The sequence below is a fragment of the Gekko japonicus genome, unplaced genomic scaffold (genome assembly GCF_001447785.1).
Source record: "Gekko japonicus isolate JY-2015 unplaced genomic scaffold, Gekko_japonicus_V1.1 scaffold2112, whole genome shotgun sequence".
NCBI lineage: Eukaryota > Metazoa > Chordata > Lepidosauria > Squamata > Gekkonidae > Gekko > Gekko japonicus.
This window is the reverse complement of record NW_015169846.1, coordinates 19,021-31,792: the sequence shown is the minus strand read 5'-3', so window position 1 is coordinate 31,792 and position 12,772 is coordinate 19,021. Positions and strand designations below refer to the sequence as shown.

At 47.4% G+C, this 12,772-nt stretch overlaps 1 protein-coding gene across 1 annotated transcript; it reads right to left on the bottom strand.

Annotated features, from left to right (window-relative positions):
- Positions 1-465: 465 nt before the first annotated feature.
- Positions 466-11,698, bottom strand: LOC107115599 (C-type lectin domain family 2 member B-like). Its single transcript, XM_015417340.1, has 5 exons — positions 11,440-11,698; positions 8,666-8,764; positions 5,100-5,284; positions 2,327-2,430; positions 466-905 (listed from the first exon to the last, which is right to left on the bottom strand). Exons 1-5 carry the CDS (start codon positions 11,573-11,575, stop codon positions 794-796), a joined length of 636 nt encoding a protein of 211 aa, XP_015272826.1. The 5' UTR covers positions 11,576-11,698; the 3' UTR covers positions 466-793.
- Positions 11,699-12,772: the final 1,074 nt, after the last annotated feature.

Sequence of the window (12,772 nt, the reverse complement as noted above, 5' to 3'; positions counted from 1 at the left end):
TAGCAAAGGGATCGAGTGTTGGATTCAAGTAGAAAACAGCGTGAGTGGTGAGTATACAGTGAGTTCATATAATTCAATTAGTAATCTTTTCAAAAAAGAAGAATGCATAATTGAATCATCACTAGGTACATGGACTTTGTATATTATGTATGTGCACACAGGCACATGAATTATAGCCCTCTTATGGTTTCTGATGCAGAACAAATGATCCATTCTTCTTCTATGACATTTTTCTGGGTCATTAGGAAATATTGCAATTTTGCTCTTCCTAACAGTTCGAAAGCAAGAAATTAGTACCACTTCAGTGGGAGGTAACAGTGTTCCGTGCGCCTTGGTGTTTAGTCATGCCAGCCACATGACCACGGAAATATCTTCGGACAGCGCTGGCTCTTCGGCTTTGAAACGGAGATGAGCACCGCAACCCTAGAGTCGGATTCGACTGGCTTTCGAGCAAGGGAAACCTTTACCTTAAAGTCCCTGTAGGAATCCTCGACCAGTCCCAAAACATTAGCAGTTTTGACACTGGGGAGCTATTTTGTCTTCTAGTGATTGACACAATATTGTTACAGGTCCCCCATGTCCCAGAATGTCTAGTTTCCCACAGCAGAAGGACCATGAAAACCACCCACACGTGGGGGACAACAGGTCTCCTCCTATAGCGGAAGACCTCTAGACACCTACCCCCACACCCTGCTTAGGTGAAGACGAAACAGGGGTCTGGTATATTATAAACACTTCCACAAATATTTTTCTTAGAGATTAGATGCACATGCGCCGGATGTGCCACCCTTTGTTACTTCACAAGTGGTTTACTGCAGATCCAAGGTTCTTCTCCTGAGCAGTGGGAGCTGGCAATACCTTGTTGGTTCATAGTTCCACAGTTTTCTCCTCCAGGAATTTCAAACCTGAAGTGGAAGCACATGGAGTTGTAAATTTCTGCCAAGGAAAGGTGGAGCAATTTTCACCCTTCCTCAGCTGCAGACCCCTAATTCACCCTTCTCATGCCATCCAAGGGAGTCGCCTGACCCCCCCCCCCAACAGCAGCATTTCAGCAGTGGGGGTGGAGGTGAGGGTACAAGTTCTAGTCAGGGGTCATTTCCTGCAGGAGCACACAGGAGCGGAGCTCCGGCAGTAAAGAGCCCATGGGGCGAGCACATGCAACAAGCCCCACCCCCTGCTCCCAGCAGCCCTCAGTCAGAGCAAGAAGCAGCCAGGCAAGCCGCAGAGCCCACCCCCCTCCCCCCGGCCTCCCAGTCCAAAACAGTCCAGTGGCACCTTTAAGACCAAGTTTTATTCAGGTACAAGCTCTCCCTCCTCTGCAAGGACAGATCTGCACATTCTCCCCCCCCCCCAATAGCTAGCAATCCAAAACAGTCCAGTAGAGCCTGAGCGGTGGGTGTTGCCTTCTGACACACTTTGGGTGATGTCAGGGGGTGTGGCCTATGCAAATAAGTTATGCTAATAGGTTATGCTAATGAGCTCCTGCACCTCTTTTTCTACGAAATGACCCCTGGTTCTAGTGATGGAAATGCCTTAGGGAGTGACCACAGGTCCATGAGTTGGTCTTTGAAATTCTTAGAATAAGTGACTTGCATAGCTCCTTCCACTGACTGGTTACACTGCTGGAAGGCAACACAGGGGAAGGCCTGACCCTGTAGCACAAACAACTACTGCACAGGCACAAAGCCACTTGACAAGGCATTTGAGTTATGAGTTGAAAAGCATTACTGCAGTGATCCAAAGGGAAGGATCAACTTGCATCTAAGCAAACAGTTCTGTCAAAGCAAGCTTGTCTGGCAATCACACCTTCAAAGTTCTCAGCACCCCCGTCTCTAGTTGGCTGCCTTCATGTGATCACGACCCTACAGCATAGAATTTGGAGAAAGGACATCACAACATGGCTGTCGTGGGAGATAGGGCCAATCAGAAAATGGCTGCCATGAGCAACAAATACTAAAAGTCAGGTTGACTTATAAACTGGGAATTTCAAACTGTGCACACCCTGCAGACAGTCTCTCATACACAGAAGAACTAGTCAAGGAAGTGAAGAAGTGAGAGGTGGTGGGGGCACAGACAAAAGTCCATTGCCAAGTTACAAACTTCTAGCCAATACTGCCCCTTTGGGATACGCTGAAGGAACCCCACCTACTGATCTCTTAATGTTTTTGAATGCTGTTCAGTTCTCCAAGTTCATATGCCACCATGCTCCTTATAAGACTGCAAACTCAGTGGTGTTCTGGATGGCCTTAACTATTCCACAGCCAGTACTGCTGAACTTCTGGTGTCTGAGTTTGGCCTGCTTGACACATAGAGAAGAGAGACTCACCAGCCGTTGAAAATACTACCATTGGTCCATTCCCAGGGCTGATTTAAATTTCTTTGGAGGCCAATCCAGTGGTCTGAAAAACCTTTGTAGCGCATCATAAAATCCTGAGAAGAAGAAGAAGAGGGATTTATACCCCGCCCTTCACTACCCAAATGTATCTCAGAGCGGCTTACAAACTCCTTTCCCTTCCCCTCCCCACAACAGACACCCTGTGAGGTAGGTGGGGGGGCAGAGAGAGCTCTTGACAGAAACTGCTTTTTCAAGAGCAGCTCTTATCAGAACTACAGCTTGCCCAAGGTCATCCAGCCAGGTGCAAGGGAAGGAGTGGGGAATCAAACCTGGTTCTCCCAGATTAGAGTCCACACACTTAACCACTACACCAAACTGGCTCTCTAAAAAGAAAAGCATGCATGCATTACCGATCCCACTCTGGGTATGTCCCATTTGGTTCTGTACAGAAATTAAATAAAGCACATATAGATCATCTACAATGCTTTATCAATATGGAAAGATTCAGAATGTTTCCAAGCCGGATAATAAAAATTATCTGTCGTTGTTATGATGAATTGTCAAGACCCCCCCCCCCCAACGTCTGTGTCTGGAAATACCTGATGGAGAAGCAAGATCAAATAGGGCTGTTCCCCCAATAAGGAGTCAATTTAACCAATGAAATAATTTATGCAGGGCATGGTCAGAACTTGGTTTTTACAGCTGTGCAGGGGAGGCGGTTTCTTGAACTGAATCAGATTTTGTGCCAATTTGAGCTGCCTCCATAGCCCAACTTAGCCAGAGCTTGTTGGAGCTCAGAAGCAAAGCAAGGTTGGCCATGGTTAGTACTTGGATGAAAAGTCACCAAGAAAGACAAAGTGTCACCTCTCAGCTGAGTTGGTGTGAGCTAGCTCACAGTTTTTTAGCCTCCGGCTCACACATTTTTGTCTTAGCTCAGGAAGGATGGTTCCACAGCAAATTCATTTATGTAGCAGCCAAATTGCTCGCTCACAACTTTAATGCCGGCAGCTCACAGAGTGGAATTTTTGCTCACAAGACTCCACAGCTTAGAGGGAGCACTGGCTGCTATGCAGAGGAATGGAATGACAAACCACCTCTGCTCCTCTGCTCCCTGGAACACCCTGTGGACGGGGTTGCCAAGAGTCAGCTGCAACTCAACAGCATGAGAAAGGCCAGACCCTGTCTTGCATTCCTAAGAGCAAAGTCATGATCCTGATACTGTGGTGCCTCTTATTTGCTTTCCCCCAAAAAGGACAAATTCCTGATCAATTGTGTGTATAATTTTGAATAGTAACTCATGATAGCTAAATGGAATTTGTCAGTTTCAATACAGTGATGTTGGGACAACAAAAACAAAATGGAAGGTGAGGGGGGGGGTCTGGTTTCTTCGTCCGGCCTGTTCATGGGCTTCCTGGAAGCACCTGGTAGGCCACCAGGGGGACCAGGGGGCTGTGCCTCAGCAGCAGGGGACTTCTTAATGTCTCACTCTCACAAAATGTAGCACTCAGTTGTGAAACTGCATCTCCTAAAGGAGATCAGAGTTTTCTGAAACTTATGGATCTCTAAAACTGGCGACACTGTGCTTCTCCTGCCAGGTGCTTGGATGTAAACATATGCTGTGCTAAATTGGAGGTCTTTGTGCATTGCTGCTCCCAGGGTCAGCATTTACACTCAGGGTGTATTATATGCTGAAAGAAAAACACTGTTTCTACCAGCCCCCCCCGCCCCCCCCGAACCTCATGCTCAGCTAATGCCATGGAGCACCCTAGTGTAGCAGGAGAGGATGAGGACAACCCATCCCCAAGCTCTGCCTTGGCAGACCCTTCCTGTGAGGCTGGGATCTCACCTCAGGGTCTTCCCAAAGGGACCTGAGCCAGCATCAATACCACCCCCTGAGCCAGCAGGGCCCTTGGGCATGGAGGCCCCATCATGCATGGACCTGCCTGTGACCAAACCGGCCACGGCTTCCCAAAGCACCCGAAGAGCAGAGGTGGCAAAGGGCAAGGACTGAGACATGGACCAGACACAGAAGTGTGCACCTGGCTTCCCTCTGCTAAGGAAATGCTGGAAGTCATCACAGGACGTGGCCCCAAGTACTCCTCATAAGTAGAGGAGCTGAGTCAGTTTGCAAGGAAGAGCCTAACATGGGAACCAGCGACACCTGTACGGAAACTCTCTATATCAGGCTGCAGCCAGTGTGGGATCCATTTCTCTGTAGTCTTGCTGACTACCCCACTAGTTGCCTGACCTACTTTGTATCTATTCTCATTACCTGACTCTCAGACTGCTTTTGACTCTGCTTTTGGAATATGCCACCTGGCCTTGGACCTGGCCTTTGATTGTGTTACTGGTCCCCTGGACTGTGACCTTAGAACAAGTGCTGTCAGACTCTGTGGTTACTGGGACTTGCCTCCCACCTACTAGCCAGGACAGCTGAGTGGTGGCACAACTGGATGTTCTGCCAGAGCCACAGATCATGCACAGCTTGGATGCTCTTCCAGATGAGCATCAGCTTTGGAGAGGCTACAGATCACTGGCATCTAGGCAGTATTGTGCTGTCACAATAAAGCCGCATGAATAGTTTCAGGATTTCATCTCTGAAACCCAAAATTACATACAAATGTTAGAATTATAATTTGGGTGACTGAAGCTGTATAATCCCCCCCACACACACATACATACACACCAGGTGCTTATGTATTCTGTGCAGAATCTGTAAGCTTCCATTTGTATTCACTGTATTCTTAAATAAATAAAGGCTCACCATCTCTTCTTGAGAATCAACCACAGCCAAAGAAGCATTGAGAGAAGAACAGTGTTTCTTGCTAGACATCCAGTTTCCTGCAGCTTTTGCAAAATAGTAGCATTTTTCTTGGTATCCAACCCAGCCATTTGGACAGGAGACTACTGGGCAAGTAGGAAGGGCTGGAGATGGTCCCCTTGCTCCCACTGGAAATAAGCATTTCAGAAGGTAAGTTACTCTAATGGGAGTCGGTGTGGTGTAGTGGTTAGCATGGCAGACTAGTATCTGGGAGACCCGGGTTCAAATCCCCATGTGCCATGGAAGTTTAACTGGGTGACCTTGGACCAGTCACATTCTCTCAGACTAACCTACCTCACAGGATTGTTGTGAGGATAAAATGGAGGAGAGGAAATCAGTGTAAGCAACTTTGGGTCCCTATTGGGGAAAAGGTGGGGTACAACTGAATTAAATAAAGATACTAGTCCTACCGTAGTTATTGCAATTTTAGCTGCAATCAGACAGATGTATACCTTGTCTAATCAGAATTTCAGATTTCTCAAAGAAATGTGAAGGTAGGATGCTACCTCTGCTCTTGAATAGCCGATCAGTCTCTGGACATTGAAATGCTGTACAGATAGAAAGGGACTGCTCTGCAAACCAACCCACTTTGTAAACCATTCATTGGGAGACAGAGGGGTACCCCCTTGAAGAGTAGAACATTTGAGAAGATTTACTGTGCATATTTAAACCAGTGGTGGCCTTCTGTGAATGCAGGTGCTTGAACATAAGAACATAAGAAGAGTCCTGCTGGATCAGACCAAGGATCCATCTAGTCCAGCATCCTGTCTCACAGAGTGGCCAACCAGTTCCTCTGGAAGACTAACAACAGGGCATAGAGGCTGAGGCCTTCCCCTGATGTTGACTCCTGGCTCTGGGATTCAGAGGCTTAGTGCCTCTGAATGTGGAGTTCCTCTCAGTTGCCAAGGCTAGTAACCATTCATAGACCTATCCTTCATGAATCTATCTAATTCCCTTTTAAAGCTGTTTATACCTGTGGCCATCACAACATCCTCTGTCAGTGAATTTCACATTTGGTCTGAAGATCACAGAGAGTTCTAATTTGTTTCAGAATCTTGATACTGTGGAAGGATGTGGTGATGTGGTTAGGGTTTCGGGGAGGGGGTTGTGATCAACAGTTTTGACTAAAGTTTCCACAAGACTCAGGCTGCTGTCTTACTTCCATATTGCTTTTCAAAGCAGTTCGTGGCCTAAGATATTTTAACCTACTCTGCTTAGAGCAGCAGTTCTCAACCAGTAGTGCGAGCACCACTTGTGGAATACAGAAGCAGTCTAGGTGGGATGCAGGGTTTTCAGAACAGTTACTAAGAATTTGCTCTCCCCCAGTCCCTAGGGGCAAGTGTGATCTGCCGTCTTCTCCCAACCCTGCCTGCCACGGATTATCCATCTGTGACCTTTGGCCATGCTGGTAGTAACAACAGAATGCCTGTAAACATATAAATATCCTTCTCGGGGGAAAATGAGATTTTTGTTTCTGTCATTGTGTCAGGATCTTTGACAGAACAACTGGTGGGCTGTAAGATCGAACAGGGAGGGGCTCAGTGGCAGAGCATCTGCTTTGGCATGCAGAAGGCCCCAGGTTCAATCCCCAGCATCTCCGGTTAAGAACCGGGCAGTAGGTGATGGGAAAGATGTCTGTCTGAGACTCTGGAGAGCCTCTGCCAGTCTGAATAGAGAATACTGGCCTAGATGGGCCAAAGGTCTGACTCATGTGTTCATGTGACAGATTCAGAAGCACTAGCTTAGACCACCCATACGGGCTCATTGGCCAGTTTGGTGTTGGAGAGCCAGTTTGGTGTAGTGGTTAAGTGTGCGGACTCTAATCTGGGAGAACCGGGTTTGATTCCCCACTCCTCCACTTGCACCTGCTGATGTGACCTTGGGTCAGTCACAAGCTCTGGCACAGCTGTCCTTGAAAAAGAGCAGTTTGTGTCAGAGTTCTCTCAGCCCCACCCACCTCACAGGGTGTCTGTTGTGGGGAGGGGGAGGGAGAGGAGTTTGTAAGCCGCTCTGAGACTACAAGTGAAGGGCGGGGTATAAATCCAATCTCTTCTTCTTCTACTACTTTTAAGTGCATACAAAAGATGCTTGTGCCTCTGAGCAAATAAAGGGAACACAAAGAAGACTAAACAGCAATGTCTGGTTCATAGGCATTGCTTCCTGTCATATAATCAAACAGAAAACAGCATCATGGCTTGGAAAAACGATGACTGAGGGGTGACACGATAGAGGTTTACAAGATTATGCATGGGAAAGAGCAGGTAGAGAAAGAGGTACCTTTCTCCCTTTCTCACAATACAAGAACTCGTGGGCACTCAATGAAATTGCTGAGCGGTCGGGTTAGAACGGATAAAAGGACGTACTTCTTCACCCAAAGAGTGATTAACACATGGAATTCACTGCCGCAGGAGGGGGTGGCGGCTACAAGCATGCACTGCTTCAAAAGGGAATTTGGATAACAGGGTTGCCACTAAAATTTTATTTTTCAATTTCCCTGGCTTTCCCAGACCAACATTTGTCAATTTCCCTGACCACCATTCAAATATAACCACAAGTTAAAAAATGAATAGGTCAATGCTCCCTCTAAGCTGTGGAGTACTGTGAGCAAAAATTCTACTTTGTGAGCTACTGGCATGAAAGTTGTGAGCGAGCGATTTGGCTGCTGCATGAATTAGTTTGCTCGGGAGCCATCCTTCCTGAGCTAAGACAAGAATGTGTAAGCCAGAGGCTAAAAAACTGTGAGGTAGCTCACACTAACTCAGCTTAGAGGGGACACTGGTCGTATTGCATTAATGCAAGGTAAGGTTCCACTCTACAACTATACAAGTCTCAACTGCAAAAATATTTGTCAAAGAGATTTTAATATCAGCTTCTTTCAACATTAACTGTTTTGCAATTGCACCAAAAATTACACCAAGATACAAATTTCAATTCAAGTAAACTCTGAATGCTAACAAATGACATGACATTTCTGTTATTGTTTTAAAGGTACACTAAAAATTATATAAACGTTCTATCTAAAATGGTTGGGAAAGGGCATCATTAAGTTCTACTTGTATTCTGCTACTTCTCTATTCCAGTTGCCACAAGAACATGCTCTTGCAGCAGCAGGTCAAAAATCCACTGCTTGAATATATTTTAATCACAATTTCCCTGATTTTCCATGACTTCAGACCAATTTCCCTGACTTTCCCTGACCAATTTCCATTTTCCTGACTTTCCAGAAAGTGGCAACCCTGGATAAATATATGGAGAAGAGGTCCATCAGTGGCTATTAAGCACAAGGTATAGGTAGGAACTCTCAGTCTGGGGCAAGTGGTGCTCTGTATTCTTGGTGCTTGGGGGGGGGGGAGCAACAGTGTGTCCTGGTCCCACTGCTGGACCTCCTGATGGCACCTGGTATTTTTGGCTACTGTGTGACACAGAGTGTTGGACTGGATGGGCCGTTGGCCTGATCCAACATTGGCTTCTCTTATGTCTTTATGGGATCAGTGGGGCTCTTCACTCACCTGATAAACTGAGGATGGTAATGATCAGAATGAGATTAAGTATCACACTCACAGACGCTACGTAAAAAGCTGGCGTGCGTTTGACACAAAAATGCAAACCTGTAGAGAGAGGGGGGGGGGGGAAACCCTGTTAATGTTTCCCAGGCATCAGTGTGGTTCTAGGCAGGTCTGTCAAGTAACCAGAAGACGCTGTTCTGAACAATCTGTCCAAGATGCTAAACTCCTGCTTCTGACGGCTCAGTCTCCTTTCCTGCTGGGGTAAGATTTCTGACTGGACATTACATATGCTGAACCAAAGCTTTCTGACAGCCAGGGCTGGCTCGAGGTGTTTCTGCACCCTAGGCGAGGCTGCCTTGTGGCGCCCCCTCACCGCAGATGCCAACCTCCCGGTGGGGCCTGGAGACCTCCCAGCCGACCGCCTCCTTACCCACCCTCTCCTACCCCCGGAACTTCGCCCTGCTGGCCCTCCTCACCCTGCTGGGCCAGGCCGCCCTGCCCTGCTGCTGCCCGCCTAGTGACATGCTGCGAGTCTGCATTTAACTTTTTTTTAAAGGACAGGGCGGGAGGGGGGCCCAAGTGACTTGTTTTCCGCAAAGCCTGAGTTCTTTCGTTCTGCGCCCAGGAGAGAAGGGAAGGGAAGGGAAGGAAAGAGCAGGGGCAGTGCACATGGGGTGGATGCGGGGAGAGGGTAATTGCAGTGGCTTCGGCCCTGAAAGCATGGGGAAGGTGCCCAGCGATGCAGGGGGGCTCACATGGCTGCCCCCACAGCCCCGTTTCTGCTTCCCCAAGCCAAGGGAAGCAGCACGCTGGCTCATGGCTGCCCCTCGTGAGCCAGCCGCCCAGCTGATCCCTGCAACCGCCACAGCCGGCCGAGTCACGTGCGAGAGCCGCCTTTCTCTGTGCTGGGCGCTCACGCTCGCCTGCAGCTGCTTACATAAGCTGGCCAGGTGCGCCTGGAACTTGGCGGAGGGAGGGAGGGAGGGACCGCCCGCCTGCCCACCCACCCGCGAGAGAGCGCGCAGCCCAGCTCCGGCTTTGGGAAGGTGGAGGTGAAAGGAAATTCAACCCCAAACTGGGAATGTCCCAGGAGTCCCTGGCCTTGGTGGGGCGGCAGCGTGGCGGTGGGGCGGAGGCCGCCCTCCTGCAAGAGGAGTTCCTCAACGTGTGCCGCAAGGCACGCCTGGAGCTTGGCGGGGGGGAGGGAGGGGCCGCCTGCCTGCCCACAAGAGAGAGCGCAGCCCGACTCTGGCTTTGGGAATCCTGAGGGGAAAGGAAATTCGATCCCAAACCGGGACGGTCCCAGGAGTCCCTGGCCTTGGTGGGGCGGCAGCGTGGCGGTGGGGCGGAGGCCGCCCTCCTGCAAGAGGAGTTCCTCAACGTGTGCTGCAGTGGGCGCATGCTGGCTTTTTCTTGGGGGGGGGACAGTTCGGCACCCCCATCCAGGGCTCAGCGCTCTAGGCTAATGCCTAGTTTGCCTAGTGGATGAGCCAGCCCTGCTGACAGCACAGAGCTCTTGCTGGGCCAGTTCGTCTGGCCCACCCTCTGAACTCCATCATGCTTGACCTGGACATAAATTCAGAACTGCTGTTTAGCTTAAAGCCATATTAATGTCATATTAATATGGACTTTCTTATTGAATGTTTTACAAAACATGGGCTGTGGTCCTGCATTCTGGAGCTGGATGCACGGAATATACTCGAACCAACAAGCAAAGATTTTAATTAATGGGAAATTAACAGAAGCAATTTCAATTGAAACTAGAAAACTGGGCTGAGTGGATGTACCACCTCCCATGATTCCTTTGTCAAATGCCCTTCAAGTGACTGGAACTATTCATCTCCGCACAGTGCGCCTAGTGTATTAGGGTTATATTGGAAAGACCCAAATTCATACCCTAAAGAGCAATCCAAGCAGATCTACTTGGAAGTAAGTCTCATGTTATTATACAGAGCTTTCTCCCAGGAATGTGCCTTTAGGATTACAGCCTAATAAAGCTAGAAAATTTATTGGGTGACCTCGGGCCAGTTACCTAACTTACCTCACAGGGTTGTGGTACAGATGAAAGAGACCAAATGCATCCCTAAGGCACACACAGACACTACTGAAGTAATTAAGTGAAAGTGACAGGGAGAAAGAGAGATATAGTACTGGAAGTGCTCTCAAACCTTAGAAGAGAAGTAGTATATCACTATTTTAAAAACTAATTTAATACATTTCCTTTATTCTTGTTAGCCCTCCATGTATATTCTTTGCTGTGTGTGTTACTGTGATCATTTGTAATTAACACAAATAATGAATTGTGGGATTGACAAATGCAAGCCTTAAGGCCCACTCTGCCACAGTCTTCCTTACATTGCCAAACACCACCCTGAGCCTGGCTCTGCCTCCCAGAAATGTGATTGGCTATATAACTCAGGCATGTTTCCCTTAGCTGCCATTTGACAGGAAGGATGCCATCTATGAGGGGCACAGGCCCTGAAAAATCACTTCCCAATTGAACTGGTCAAAAAAAGGTTACAACCCCAAAATGTGTTTTCCACTGAAAATCCACAGATGCTAAAAAATTAATACAGGTAAGAAGACTGAAACAACCGGTGTGTGTGTGTGTGATTACATGTATACCCCAAAATGGGAAACACCCAGGGCTTCCCTGAGGAAGGGTGGAATGAAAGCATAAATCATCATAGTTTGGCATTTCTAGGTCACCCTAGCCACAAATTGTTAACTTCCCTGACACCAGGTGGAGACAGAAGTCCTGCCTATGTTTTACTTACCAAATGGAGGTTTCAAACTGACTGTTTTGTGTCTGCTTGGGTATACACTGATGCTTCCATTACTTTCCTCATCCTTTTTTATATGTGAATTCACACGATGGTACCCCTCTGATTTCTCAGTTTCATATCCAGTCATCTTCTCTTTCTCTTCTCAGAAGGTTACGCAAACCCTAAATTGTCTTTCAGGGAGTTAACCCAGAGGTCCTTCTTAATGCTGAACTTGGCCTTTTCTGTTAGTGCAACTTTTTTTTCCAAAACAGATGAGCAGATGATGTGATGTGATCAGAGAAAACACAGTGTAAATATCACGTTAATGGTGTGTTTTCCTCTTGTACAGCCAAACTGGATGTTATATATCTTCCGCTGTTGAGCTTTATAATAGTTTTGGTGACAATGTTTGAAGCTGAACAGAACAGAGGAAATGCTCCTTTTTTCTCACAGAACTTGAAGTGCCTGTCCTTCTTCCTCCTCCTTGGTCTATTGCCCTTGCGGAGAGAAGTTACAGAACAGAAATTATAGTTATGTATAAGGATAAAATAATAAAAAAGTGTTTTTTTTTAAAGAAATTATTTATTTCCAAGCTTTTAATAGTTTCTATTTCTATTCCCTTCCACGTACTAAGAACAATCTAAAATATACTGTTTTACAGAGCTTTCTTGCCATTGTGTTAGAAAAATCAGTAATAGGTTTATAATGTGAGATCCCATAACCAATTGTTCCCTCTAAGCTGTGGAGTCTTGTGAGCAAAAATCCTGCCTTGTGAGCTACTGGCATTAAAGTCATGAGCGAGCAATTTGGCTACTGCATAAGTTAGTTTGCTCTGGAGCCCTCCTTCCTGAGCTAAGACAAAAAGTTCTGAGCCGGAGGCTAAAAACCTGTGAGCTAGCTCACACTAACTCAGCTTGGAGGGAACACTGCCCATAACTATCCCTCCAACTAGAGGAGGATGCCACAAATCAGCAGAGCATCTGCTTAAGCCTGCAGAAGGTCTCTGTTTCACTCTCCTGCATCTCCAGCTGGAAGAATCAGGGAGTAGGTAACCTGAAAGACCTGAGGTGATCTGAAAGGCCAGAGGCCCTGGAGAGCAGCAGCCAGTCAGAGCAGCTGAGCCTGATTAGACTAAGGGTCTGATTCCATATCAAGCAACTTCTCATGTGTGTTAACTGTGTGGTGAATCAACAAATCTGGGATGGAGCTGAAGTGATGGGAAAATGTCCTCTGACCCTGGCCTTATATTAGGTGGCTGTCATGGGCTCAGGAGCAAGGACACTAGAAAGCTGGGGCAACCCATTTTAAATTGTACTCTCCTCAGGACAGGGACCTATCATTTTGG

Coding starts and splice junctions, on each gene's coding strand:
- LOC107115599 (XM_015417340.1), bottom strand. CDS start 11,575: ATGACTGGATATGAAACTGAGAAATCAGAGGGGTACCATCGTGTGAAT. Junction 8,765..11,439: donor CAGTTTGAAACCTCCATTTG/GTAAGTAAAACA, acceptor CTCTCTCTACAG/GTTTGCATTTTTGTGTCAAA. Junction 5,285..8,665: donor TACCATCCTCAGTTTATCAG/GTGAGTGAAGAG, acceptor GCTTATTTCCAG/TGGGAGCAAGGGGACCATCT.